This window comes from Carcharodon carcharias, chromosome 16, assembly GCF_017639515.1.
Source record: "Carcharodon carcharias isolate sCarCar2 chromosome 16, sCarCar2.pri, whole genome shotgun sequence".
NCBI classification, from domain to species: Eukaryota; Metazoa; Chordata; class Chondrichthyes; order Lamniformes; family Lamnidae; genus Carcharodon; species Carcharodon carcharias.
In genome coordinates this window covers 45,351,182-45,365,587 of record NC_054482.1, presented here as the reverse complement: position 1 = coordinate 45,365,587, position 14,406 = coordinate 45,351,182, and the positions used below count along the sequence as shown (strand labels likewise).

General features: G+C 42.2%; 1 protein-coding gene across 4 annotated transcripts in view; it reads right to left on the bottom strand.

Annotated features, from left to right (window-relative positions):
- hmcn1 (hemicentin 1) overlaps positions 1-14,406 on the bottom strand; it is a 725,933-nt gene that overhangs the window by 313,573 nt on the left and 397,954 nt on the right. For all 4 annotated transcript variants that reach the window (XR_005945469.1, XM_041207700.1, XM_041207701.1 and 1 more), the window contains exons 27-30: positions 10,197-10,327; positions 8,141-8,288; positions 6,298-6,424; positions 4,233-4,387 (exon numbers count right to left, since the gene is read on the bottom strand). Coding sequence is in view for 3 of the 4 variants with exons in the window: in XM_041207700.1 (XP_041063634.1) it covers positions 4,233-4,387; positions 6,298-6,424; positions 8,141-8,288; positions 10,197-10,327 (561 nt within the window). In the remaining variant the exon portion in view is untranslated. The remainder of the gene's footprint in view (positions 1-4,232; positions 4,388-6,297; positions 6,425-8,140; positions 8,289-10,196; positions 10,328-14,406) is intronic.

The window sequence follows — 14,406 nt, the reverse complement described above, 5'->3', positions numbered from 1 at the left end:
ACATGAATGCAGTCGATGGCACCTTGTATCTGTGGGAATCCGAAAGTCTCTGCAAACCCCACTGTCACCCCAGCTTGCTCTGTCGAAATTGACATAATGTGGGCCTTGGCAAAAAAGGCGTCTGTAACCTCATGAGTGCATTTGTGCGTGGGTGTCTGAGAGATCCCGCAGAGGTCCCCAGTAAAGTCCTGGAAGGAGCCATTGGTGTAGAAATTCACTGTTGGCCATTACTTTCAGAGCCACTGGCAATGGATGCCTTTCTAGTCTCCTGGAGAATGTGGCGAACATGAGTCACCAGGTCCTTGGACATGCTGAGGCATCAGGGACACTGGTTCTCGCTCATCTGCAGTTAAAACATGAGTTCTGTACTCACTTGGTATTGCGAACCACCTACGCTTGACACTTCTGTAAGCCTCATACTCTGCATCTGGAGGTGGCCGTGCTGGCTCTTGATCTTGAGGGTTTTGCTTGTGACATTGGCAAGCCAGGCACTTCCATCACAACCTCCTCCTTTTTTTCTCCTGCCTATAAGTGTTAATGAAGGCAGCAATAAATCCAGGCTCCATCTTCCTGATGGTCTCCTCTCTGCAGTATCAACAAGAAACAGACGAGAGTCAGCATTAGTTTCCAAAGGTCTCCTTCCTTTCAATGACTCATCAGTGAATCTGGGTTCGAGGGCTTTGTTCTCGTGTTGGCAGCTACTTGCGCCTGAAATGATGGTCAGTGCTGGGTGTGTATCATGGTTCTTCATCACACCCCCACCCTTTACATGACTGATTGCGATGACATTGCTTTGGCCAGACACTTGGATGTGCTGGTTTCAGTCCAGGTGCTGGGATCCTAATTCATTGTACTCTAATGCTACACTCTTTGGGATAAACATAAAGGTAAATATTTAATCTGGAAATGAGGTTATTTGAAGGGGGCCTGAGGCTTCTCTTCTGTGAACTGACCAATGCCATGATTGTAACACGTATCTGAAGTTTGTCCAGTCACCCAATTGCTCTGGATTTCATTATCGTTCTGGGAAATTTCCACGCTGCAAACAAGGGATTAAAACAAGGAGATCGATTAGTGCCACTTTGTGGGATTAGTCTTGCATGAATGTGCATCATTGCTTCACTTTCCTGATTCCCTGCATTGTCATCGAAAGGTTCCTCATATGTCTCAGTTGGGCCTCTCTCATTTATGAATGCACAGTTCAATGGATGCCCCTTTAATTGCCCCCTCCCAGTACTTAGAGAAAACATGAAACCTCTTCCAGCGGCAGGATTAGGTTTCATGTAGGGTTTTAAAAATTTTAATAAAGTTATTATGTAAATTATGAACATGTCCCACCTCATGTTAGAGTTTTTTTTGTATTTTTAATATTTTTCAATGTGGAAGCAATCTCCCTGAGGCTGCACTTAGCCTCGGAGATATGTGCTCTTTCGTGCACATGTGCAAAAGAGCGCACTCTCGCTTTAGGGAAACCCCCCACCCCCTGCACAGGAAGCGCATAGCGCTTCCCGGCAGACGTCACGCTGGGCGGGCCTTAACTGGCCCATCCACGTAAAATGGCGGCACGGCCCGCTTTTCCATCGGGGATCGGCTTCCCACCCGCCGGAGATTGGGTTGGGCCCGCCCACCCACCCGGCAGAAAATTCTGTCCTTAGACACTCTTCTCCCTGTCTTTGAAAAGTTAGATGCCACGGATTATAATGAGTCCCTGGTATCCAGTGCTGCTTTAGAGAAATGATGGAAGATACATTAGATGACATATTTCTATTGCTTGCATATTATTTCACCACACTTTCCTATGTTTAGGCAGATGTATTGAGCAGCAGTCTTCTGCTCTGGTAGGAAATCAAATAAACACAAATGTGTTCGGGGATGCAGAGGAATGCATCCCATTGTCACTTCCACCCTGGCAGATAGAGATCACATCCTTTGTTCATTCAATTTACGTACAACAACAAATTTGCATGATTGTCCAAGGATTTCTCAGGCTTTTTAAATAATTCTTGTCCAATACATGCAGTGATCATAATTCTTATAAATACCCATGCATATTAAGGAATATCAGTCAACTGTCAGGCCCAAGGGACAATTAGTATCTAATTTCTCAAAGGGTCATTTTTCTCTAATAGGTCTTATTGAAATTGTTAATTTAGAGCATCCAATCCTCAGTGAGAAAGGAAAACACTATTAAAACATGGTTAGACAATAGCTGGGCACAGTATTCTAGTTAAAACATTAATTTTCAAGCTTCGTTAGGGTAGCTTGGATATCCTAGGAGCACAATGATCTAATGAATTTTGTTTTTGTCAGTCAGCATGTTTTATATTGTAAATTTATCCATCTACTTCTCAAGGTCTGCCCCTGCAGGTGTTCCCTTCCCCCAGCCTCTCCACCAACCCCCATTCTGCCCATCCTCTGGGCCTCACCTCCTCTCCCTACCCTCCCCACACTTACCTGGTCCTGAACTCAGCAATTTAGACTCTGGGGCAGTTGGTAGTTCCAGTCCTGGCCACTGCAGCTTCTGCCACTGCTGGGACTAGACAGCTCCTGGCCAATCTGATTGGCTGACAGCTCTCTGAGGCGGGACTTCCTCCCCAATGAGGGGCAAAAGCTCCACTCCAGCCAATCCTTGAAGCATTAAATGGCTACAGGGCAGCCAGTATTGGTGGATATGAGTTCTTTACTGACCCTTTGGGTGGTGGGCTGGGAAACCTCACCATCCTGGCCTATTATTTATTAGTCTGAATCTAAATTCTCTCATACCTTCCCCACTCTAACCTAACTTCTCTAATGAGTTCTATCTTTTGCCAATTTTGCATCTGTTCCCAACATTCACATTGAAATTGCACAGCTTTTAGTTTAACTAATAGCTTTTTTAATTAAAGGTACAGCACTCCATGGAGTTTTCTGCAGTCCCCTTGTGTTGACATTTCCTCAAAGCAGTCAAGGAGCTAGTCAGGCAGGATCTTCTGCTGACTATAGAACAGGTAATGTTCAAATGTACTCCCAGTAATCAATTCTATTATTTTATGTGGAATGTATATACAACCAACTGCAGTTGTCTATGTCTTTTCTTTCCTCATTTTTGAATATTTGTACCACATTAGCCTGTGTTCCGTGATATCTCCCCAGTGTCCATTGACTCCTCGTAATGATCATCGGTGTTTCAGAAATCTCACTAGTCTGCCTTAGCATTTGGTACTAAATATCATCTCGCTCTGTAAATTTATTTGTATGAGTCATTTTAGTCTTTCTAAGGTTACTATCTGATTTACATCAAAGTAATTGATTTTACTGAGGTGCCCCTGTTTGGAAAGATTGTATGTTGCTTACATCCTCCTTTGCAAAAAATCAGAAATGGTAATAATTTACAATAATTTACATTTTGTGTGTTGTGTTCAATGCCAGCTTTAAGCCTGTTAGCATCTTTTATGATTGCCACTATTCCTCCAGCTGCACTCTTACTGATTTGTTACTGAAAGAAATGTTTTACTCTAATGTTTAGCCTCAACTGCTATGCATTTTCAAAGATCTCTCTTTGCTGCTCTGATCACCCCTTTAATGTGGTTCTCAATGTTTCTATATTCATGCCAGTGAATCCCTACCCTTTCACCCTGCAGGGTTTGTACTTTACCTCCTAATGCGACCAATTTTAATCTGCCATCCCCGTCTCCTTTAGGCAAAAGTGAGGCAGTAGCATGTTGAAAACGTCAGTGCACCATTTACTGCCCCGTCCTGGCTCGAGTCCTTGCGGCCTCGGACGAGAAGGTTAATTAAACATAGAACAATCTTGGCAGCAAAATATACACAGTGGGCTATATGTCACAGTGTTTTTTTTCTTTCTGAAACAGCACATCATCTGATTAATTGCGAGAAACATTATAAGGACATAGCTGGTGCAAATAGTTGTGCCAGGTTTCCTTCAAAGCTCATGGAGCAGAGCCGGTTATGAAATGATAACATAAAGACAACATTTTGCCTACTTAATTTGGAACTTTAGATTTGAAATATCCAGCTAGATAGCTGGATTTCAGTTCCCACACTCTTGTGACCTGCTTCTGACAGTGTAACAGTTGCACAGAAATTTGATAATGTCAGCTTTGCAGATCAGTCAGTCAACAAAAAAAGTAAATAACTGACAGAAAATCCTCAGATTTTAAGTAAAACACAAGATGCTGTAACTTGAATCAGGAGCAACCACCTGTTCTCCATCTGAGAAAAGCTGTACTTACCATAGACATTGAGCTTGAATTCCTTGAATCGTTTTCCTGCAGCATTCACCACACTGCACTGGTAGTGACCTTGGTCAGCTAGACGTGCACTCTTTATGTATAATACCTGCCCTCTGTTTTTTACCTCCATGTTAGTGTCATCTGGGAACAGAAGCCTGTTGTGCAAATGATGCATTTTTTCATTATTATTGCATTTAGTGCAAACTGAAGACAAATCTTAATTTGATAATATATATGGCCTCTACCAGATGGAGGACAAAGGGACCTTCCAAAGATAAAATTGATGTCCACCATGTGACATATCTGCTAACATTGTACTCCATTTAAACTGCAGCACCGCTACAAATTACAGCCCTAGCTTTTATGGCAGCCCAGCAGCAAATATGAAGAAGTGCTGAAGGAGCACATTAACACCTCGAAAGTTGTCTGGCTGGCCTTCAAAGGCAGCAAATGTGAAGTTCTAACACTGGATTTTTTTGACTCAGCACAGTGATACAGTTGTCACTCACTAATCCTTGTGGATCACCTCCGATTAACAGTTAAAGTCATTAATGAGCTTACCAAGTAACTGTTTTGATGGTTGTATTTTTGAAGTAGTTCTCTCAACTAAATTTGCTCTTCCTTGCTCAGATTGTTTGCTTTGAAATTCATAAATCTTCATACAACTTTTATGTATATAATTAAGGAAAATTGCATTTTGTTCTGACAGCTGTTTGGTTCAATATCTGAACCTACATGAAGATTTGAAATTTTAAGTAATTGTTTTCCTGACTGGGATAGGGAAAGATTTGGGTTCATTATTTAATCTTACTGGTCTGGATTTTATGGTCGCAAATTGGGTGCGCTGCACCCCTTCCCCTCACCACCCCTCATCCCTCCCATACCATCCCCCCACTCCAACACCCCCAGGTATGTAAAATATGGCATGGTGATGTCAGGTTGGAAATCCAACATTGTCACTCCATTCCTGAAATTATGAAAGGCAAGTGGGCATAGAAATCAGAAGCCCGCCCACCATTTTGAAATAACCAATTAATAAACTATTGAACTTGTTAAGGGACCAATTGTATGCAACTTTTCGTTGCCCACTGCATGTTTTGGGCATCGTATGGGAAAAAGTTTGGAAGTGCTTTGCAGCAGGTATGAGGAGGCACGTACAAGAGTAGAAAACCTGCCAATGGGATTATGTCTGCATGTAGCAGCAGAGTCTGCTGGTGAAGGTAGCAGGGTTTGTACATTTTTTTACTACATTTATTCACTGTTTTGAGCCTATCATAGGAAAAAATGAGAAATTGATAGGGAAAGGAGCCATTAAATTGGTGGCAGTGACCAACATACTGTTCATGGCATAACCCCTCTCCTGCCTGATGTCCTGGCTTAGAAGACCGATTGGATACGGAGCGCAACTTCACATTGCTAATTGGCTATCTTCTCATTGGGTGGCCACTAATTTCTCGTACGACACTTGATTCACCATGCTGAGGCTGCAGGGGTGTTAGTGAGCGGACCACTCACTTTTCATTCCGCCTCCCTCACCCTGCTGAAAATTGTAAAATCCAGACCATTGGTTCTATTCACCAAATGGGAATCACAAAATTTGACCTGTAAGATCTCGAGAAATCAGCTACTGAAAAATACTTATGCAGTGTCAATTAACACTTTCTTTCAATGGAAGTGCAACGAGTAGTGGTACATTTTATACGGTGCCCAATTATACATATTACTTTGATAACAACTCCCTTCTTTCACACACTGTTGTGAACAGATGGACTACTATGCAAAATTAACTCTAGAAAAGCTTTGCTGCCAATTCTAAAGCCAAAGCCAATACCTGGTAAATGTTATTCAGTTTTATTTTATTACTCTTGCCCTTACAAACGTGATCATTTATTTCTGAAAATTTTCAGCCAACAGGAGAAAGGAAGTTCAATTTTTCTTACCAGGCGAGATTGATGAAGTAAGTCTTAGGATTTGATATGTGTATGGTTTTGGACCAGCAGTAAGACAACTGGGATTAAAGACCCTCTGGGTGCTGCTTGTGGACAGGGCAAGAAAAGGTGCTTACCTGTTGTCTTTGTACCATTGAATGTTAGGAAAGGGAAAGCCTTTGACTATGCACTCCAGCGTTGTTTCCCGATTCAGAATCACTGAGACTTCACTTGCACTGCCAGCACCCATTATACTGGGAGGGACTTGGGAAGGAAGGAAAAACGAAGAAACAACAAAGCAGAATGCATTTAAATGGTTTGAACACAGCGCCTGAGAGATGATTTGTTTTTAAAATGTAATTAGAGAAACCTAAGTGAAGGGGCACAACAGGACATTGCTGAAGTTGAAAAAGGTAGAGCAAAAGATGAAAAAAAAATCAAGCATGTGATTAAGTATGATGAAGTTAAGGGTCTTAACATTTGACAGACTGTAGGAGGATGGCAGTTTTTGAGTCCTCCGAAAGGAAGAATTAGAGTAGGGAGGCAGTGCAATGTATTTACCATTATCAATGGCTTTATTGAAACAGAAGGGCAAATGTTGAGGAGTGACCAAGGAGTCGAGGGTTACGATAGAGAATATTAAAATTGATGGAGGAATTAAAAAATTGAGATAGTGTAAAATTGTGCTTTTATTGACCAAAAGAGCATTGACCACTTGTAACCTCCCTCAGCTGCTTCAACCTAGTCCTCCAATAAGATAAAAAACAAAAACAGAATTACCTGAAAAAACTCAGCAGGTCTGGCAGCATCGGCGGAGAAGAAAAGAGTTGACGTTTCGAGTCCTCATGACCCTTCGACAGAACTTGAGTTCGAGTCCAAGAAAGAGTTGAAATATAAGCTGGTTTAAGGTGTGTGCGGGGGGGGGGGGGGTGCGGAGAGAGAGAGAGAGAGAGAGAAGTGGAGGGGGGGTGTGGTTGTAGGGACAAACAAGCAGTGATAGAAGCAGATCATCAAAGATGTCAACAACAATAGAACAAAAGAACACATAGGTGTTAAAGTTGGTGATATTATCTAAACGAATGTGCTAATTAAGAATGGATGGTAGGGCACTCAAGGTATAGCTCTAGTAGGGGTGGAGGGAGCATAAAAGATTTTAAAATATTTAAAAATAATGGAAATAGGTGGGAAAAGAAAAATCTATATAATTTATTGGAAAAAAAAGGAAGGGGGAAACAGAAAGGGGGTGGGGATGGAGGAGGGAGCTCAAGACCTAAAGTTGTTGAATTCAATATTCAGTCTGGAAGGTTGTAAAGTGCCTAGTCGGAAGATGAGGTGTTGTTCCTCCAGTTTGCGTTGCGCTTCACTTTAGAACACATAGGTGTTAAAGTGGTTGTCCCTACAACCACACCACCCCCTCCACTTCTCTCTCTCTCTCTCCGCACCCCCCACCCCCCCCCACACACCTTAAACCAGCTTATATTTCAACTCTTTCTTGGACTCGAACTCAAGTTCTGTCGAAGGCTCATGAGGACTCGAAACGTCAACTCTTTTCTTCTCCACCGATGCTGCCAGACCTGCTGAGTTTTTCCAGGTAATTCTGTTTTTGTTTTGGATTTCCAGCATCCGCAGTTTTTTTGTTTTTACCTCCAATAAGATATCCTTGGCATAATTTAAGACCCTCATTAAAAAATGAGCTGAGACTATAAATGTGTAGAACTGTGCAACTGTATAAAGCCCTCCAAGCATACATTTACAAGTGTCATGTGATCAATAACATACCCTATACAGTTTTTAAATTGTTCCATTACCAAAAATATGTAAAGTTTTGGGCAGAGCAATTTGAAAAATAAAATCGCTCATCATCAGTTCAGATGGAGTATGTGTATTGAAAAAGCATTTGAATTATATAATATATAATGCTGGTTGTAGACAGAGAGAGGTTCAATAACAATTATTTTATTTTGTTTTAAATCAGCTCACCTAGCACTTCCACATTGAAGTTCTTCTCTGCAGTTCCAGCAATGTTGACTGTCCGACAAGTGTATTTCCCTGTGTCACCAGTCACAGCCTTGTACACTTTTAGTGTTTTTCCTGCATTCAATATCTGTACAACACTGCTGCCCCCAACCTGGTAGACACATTATTTTGGAAAGGTATTTTACCGTGAAGAGTTTGATATTTAGATATTTTTTCATGTGACATTACCTTGAAATAATTTTTAAGCCGCATATATATCAATTCTGCACAGTTTCTGGCACATGGTACTTCTAACCTTAAGCTAGTCTATGCAAGGTGAACAATTCACTCATATCTAGCTCTAAATATTGTTTGGGGTTATAGGATTTGTAGATGTCTCAGTACCAACCTGTATATATTGTACATTTCGCTGCCCGCCCGCCCACCCTCTGTATTATGGGGGTAAGTAGGAAGGTGGTGGGCTGGGCACCCGTTCTATTTTATGTGCAACCTGCCAAAAACACACCTGAGCGGGGACGCATGAAATTATTGCCAGCAATTATTGCCATTTCCCAGTTTCCTTTGAGAAGGTGGTGGTGATATGATGACACTCAAAAAAAGGGTTACCTTAAATTGAGTTTGTGATTCAGAGGTTGGAGCTTGGGCCTTCTGCGCATGCGTCGGCTGGAGAACGACCGCACGTGCGCAGCTTGTGTCTTTTATGCTTTTGGGCCAGGAACCAGCCCTGTGCACACACGCAGTTTGTTTCTGTACATCTTTAGATCAGGAACCAGCCCTGCACATATGCACAGAAGAAAATGAGGAAAGGAATGAAACGGTGCAAAACTGCAGGTCATGTGACCTGGAGCTGGAGCATCATTCGAGGGAAGGTGTCCCAGGAGCAGGACTCGGGAGGGGGACAGGGAGAAGGTCCCAAACTAAGAAGAAGATCCCAAACCAGAGAAGGAACAGAAAGAGGTCCCAGAAGAAGGTTCAAGAAAGAGGTCTCAGAAGACAGTCGCATGTAAGGGACAAGGATAGAGATCAGAAACAGATCCTGTTAAGTAAAGTTGAGAGAAAGGAGCAGAAAAATAGGCTCTGAATTAAAGAGAGAGAGCTGCATGGAACAGACTTGAAGCAAAGTGGGCTCAAGAGAGGCCTGTAGATCTGAGGAGGTGGCTGAAGGTTAGTGACTCCTTACTGCAGGCCTTTTGGAGCAGTGATATTCTGCTTGGCATGGCCAAAGATCTGACAGTGTGCTTGGAAGATGAAGCTCGAGTGTACTCAGAGATCCAGGCGAAAGGAATCTTGGAAGGCGAGATTGAAACCCTGGAGATGGATCCTGGTTGAAGCCGTCCAGGTAGGAGTGACATTTGGAGAAAATTCCAAGACATGTTCTCCAAACAAGGAGATTGGAAATCCTTGTGAAAAAGACAGAGTTTCAGTGAGACCAATTGACTCACAGTGTAGCAAGCGTCTGGGTGGGTTGTTGAAAAATCCATAGAAACTACTTGGGTTGTATCTGTCATTTACTTTGGAGTGTGCTGCATCTGACCACAGTTTGCCTGTTAATTCACATGCACTGCATACTTAACCTGAAAATTAGTGTATAAAATAGATGTGGTAAATTGTTTTATCTTTCTGAATTTTGATGTGTCTGTAAAGATGGGGTGAAGGAATACTGAATATTTAAATCATATTCTTGTGTTTGTAGTGAGATCTTTCCAATCTTTTTATCTGGTGTAATGTAGTTATTTTTTTCTTGTTTAATAAATATTTTATTCCTTGTGTTAAAAGTTCACTAGCAGACTCCTGTAAATTTGTTCAGTAACTTTCCTCTATGGTTTCAAATAAAAAGTTAGGATCTATCAAGCCAGGTTTCACTGTCCAGTAGTAAAATCAGCTTGGATCATAACAGTGGGCAATATTACCTATTGCATTATAATTCTAATTTTAATACAGGAATCCTAATTTCCTTAGAGTGCTCAACATGCTTAGAATGCTTAGAATTGCCTTTATGTTTTAAATATTTTGACAATCCTCTAATCTTCCCACGAAAATAAGGATTGACAGCACATACAAGTATTCCGTCTTTGTACCAAGAGATGATGGGAACAGGGTGACCAGACACATCACAGAAGAGGCTGATGGGTTGGTTCAAGACCACTGATATGTTTGCTGGCTTTTCATTATCCCTGATTGCGGGAGGAACTGGAAAAAGAAACAAATTACACAAATTAAGAACATTCTTCTTGGTAAAATGTGAACAAATTTCAAAACATCTTATACATAATTATGTAACTAAATATCGCTTATCAGAAAGTTGTACAAAATTTCTCAGTAACAGTGCTTGCTAAAGCTGAAGTAAATTTGTTACATTGAATTAATATTTATTATTTAGAGTATATTATAATGGTACTTTACCAAGTTATATTGCAGTTGTTAAACTATAATAAGCAAACAAAGCCTTTCAATGCTTGCAAAGCTTCCTCCTGCTCTGATTTATTCATATATGTCATAGTTTGGCACCCCCAGTTGTAATTTTTAAAGCATTTGTTTGGTTGGAAAATTAGCCTTTTTCAGTCAATTAAAATTCTTTTTTGGGAAGTTGCTTCTGTTTCCAGGATGTACAGTGGGAACCAAGAGGGAGAAGAAGCAAATTAAACAAGTAAGGAAAGAGCAAACTTGCTCTTCATACCCTCAGGATATTTCAAAGTGCTTCATGGCCAATAAAAGTCTTTTGTAAACTTGGCAGCAAGTTTTCACGCAAACATCCCAAAAACAGCAGTGAGATAAGCGAATTTAGAATTTGCTTTACTAATATTGGTTAAAGGATAAATATGGTCAAGACAATGGGAGAACTCCCTTGCTCTTCCTCAAATAGTGTCATGGGATCTTTTAGATCCATCTAAACAGGCAGATAGGGCTTTGGGTTAACGCTTTGTCTGAAAGATAACACCTCTGACAGTGTCGTATTCCTTAAATTCTGCGTCCAAGACGTTTGGCAGGGCATTTGAACCCATAAATCTGACTTAGAAGCAAGAGAACTACCACTGAGCCAATTTATCTTCCCCAATATTTGCACACAGGGGCCAGCATACAGGAGGATAAGACACAAAATTCATCTACCCAGCTAGTGTGAATGATTTTGACTCTATGGTAGGCATCCAACACTGATCTCTCCTTCTCAAAGCTGCCAGTGAGCTCTGCACAGAGAACTGGCAGCGACAGAAGATCTGGGCTGCAGACTACGTGGTGCAGGCAGTCTCTTAAAGGGAAACTGTACAATAAGATTCTTGCAATGGGAATTCTTGCAAACTGGACACAGGACAGTCAGAGAGATCCACGTTGCTGGATGCAGCAGTGGGGACAGTGGTGCAGCAGGTGGGCAGGAGGAAAGCCATCATAGTCCTGCTGGGAGCCAGGAGACCCTAAATGATCTCCCTCACTAAGGGGTGGAGAAGGTCAACTCCTGGAGTCTGGATCTGAGAGCCTAGCAACAGTGCCACAAGAATTCTCATGCAGATAGTCAACATCAATGAATGAACCTTCTCATGACACCATGACACAAGCCTCTCATGCTGCTCAATGAACCACATTTCCATCACTCACTCAGCACAGTCCCAGACATTCAGGGCTGACACCTAATACCCAGATATTTCACCTCATCCCCAGACACCTGCCAATGCTGCCATCCTCATACCCACCTCTCGCTGCCTCCATTCAGCAATGGCAGGCACATCACCCAAACATAAGTGCTACATGACCTCTCTCTTGCAGAACAAGATAACGCAAAATAGAAGGAGCAAAGGGGAGCAGAGCTGGCATGGAACAAGTATGCCTGCATTTCCTGAGGTCTACACAAGAGACTTTATATTTATTGACTCCATCGCTCTCCCTGGCTACAGCCTGAAATTAAGCCAGTCTGTTCACAGCCTTGTTGTCACATTTGGTCCTGAGGAGCTTCTGACCTCATATTTGTGCCATCTCTAAGACCACCTTTATCCATCTCTGTGACATCACTTAACTTTGCCCCTGTCTCAGCTGATCTGTTGCTGAAACTCTCATCCAAGCCTTCGGTACTTACTGACTTGACTATCCCAATGCATTCATGACTGGTCTTCCATGTCCTACCCTCCATAAACTTGAGGTCATCAAAAATGCTGCTGTCCATGTCTTAACTTGCAGTAATTAAATTCCCCTATCATCCCTGTACTTGCTGATCTTCATTGGATCCCAGTCAAGCAACATCTTTATTTTAAAATTCTCATCCTTGTTTACAAATCCCTCCATGGTCTTGCCCCTCCCTATCTCTGTAGCCTTCTCCAAACTCACAATCCTTGCGCATTACCAATTATAATTGTTCCACCATTGGTGGCCATGTCTTCAGTTGTCTCGGCCTCAAGCTCTGGATTCCTTCCCTACACATTTCTGCCTCCCCACCTCACTTTCCTCCTTTAATTCACTTCTTAAAACCTAGCACAAAGGAAGGTGGTTGTGGTTGTTGGAGGTCAGTCATCTCGGCACCAGGACATCACTGCAGGAGTTCCTCAGGATAGTGTTCTAGGCCCAACCATCTTTAGCTGTTTCATCAATAACCCTCCTTCCATCATAGGCTCAGTAGTGGGGATGTTAACTGATGATTGCACAATGTTCAGCACCATTCAGGACTCCTCAGATACTGAAGTAGTCCATGTCCAAATGCAGCAAAAACTGGGCAATATCCAGGCTTGGGCTGACAAGTGACAAGTAACATTCGTGCCACACAAGTGTCAGGCAATGACCATCTCGAACAAGAGAGAATCCAACTATCGCCCTTTGATGTTCAATGGTATTACCATCACTGAATCCCCCATTATCAACATCCTGGGGGTTACCATTGGCCAGAAACTGAACTTGGCTAGCCATATAAATACTATGGTTACAAGAGCAGGTCAGACGCTAGGAATCGTGCGATGAGTAACTCACCTCCTGACTCCCCAAAGCCTGTTCACCATCTACAAGGCACAAGTCAGGGGTGTGATCGAATACGCCCCACTTGCCTGGATGAGTAAAATTCCCACAACACTGAAGAAGGTGGACACCATCCGGGACAAAACAGCTCACTTGATTGGCACCACATCCACAAACATTCACTCCCTCCACCACCGACGCACAGAGACAGCAGTGTGAACTATCTACAAGATGCATTGCAGGAATTCACCAAGGCTCCTTAGACAGCACCTTCCAAACCCACAACCACTACCACCTAGAAGGACAAGGGCAGCAGACAGATGGGAACACCACAACTTGGAGGTTCCCCTCCAAGTAACTCACCATCCTGACTTGGAAATACATCACCATTCCTTCACTGTTGCTGGGTCAAAATCCTGGTACTCCCTTTCTAACAGCATTGTGGGTGTACCTACACCACATGGACTGCAGCAGTTTAAGAAGGCAGCTCACCGTCACCTTCTTAAGGGCAACTAGGAATGAGTAATATATGCTGTCTCTGCCAGTGAAGTCCACATCCCGTGAATGAATAAAAAAAATCTCTTTGACTAAGCTTTTGGTCACCTGACCTAATTTTCCTTGGCTTATTTATTTAAAAATGAACTCCTGTCACATCGAAGGGCCAAATTGAGATAAGTTTTACAATCAATCATTCCAAGTAAAATATAAAAATACAAAAATGATAGAAAGAACAGAGTAAAATAACATACTGATCATTAATTAGGATCTTTACGTTATCAGGGTTCAAAGATTAACAGACATTAGAATTTGTTTATCGTGTGTATGAGATAGGAAATTGGACTGTTCTTAAATCTTGTTGTTTTATATCTTAGTTCAGTTAGTTTTGAGTTCCATAACTGGTAACCACTGTGATATTTCTCTGTGGGTAACAATTAGTGAAGTTTGGAGTTCAGCAGCGAATCTCGCAAAAGAACAGCAGAGTTGATCATGCTTCTTCTCGAGTGTCTCCAGGTCGTGTAAAGCATCTGAATAACTATGGTAATTAGGGCCAAGAATGCTTTGCAAGCCCTTTTCTGAACACTTTCAATGGCTTTATATTGCTTCTTTGTGAATCCACTCAACCACACAGGTGTTCCGTATTTCAGATGGCTCTCTATCAGCATCATGGTGTCAGCTGCCACAGGGACCGCAGCATCCAATAACATTGAGAACAGTGAAGATGATGGCATCTTCCTTCATTATGCCCCTTCTCAAACCTCAGCTCATCCTCATCTTGCTATCTGGCATGATAAGCAAGCTGCTGGTGGTGTGAACATGGACTTCGTGCTTCCCACACC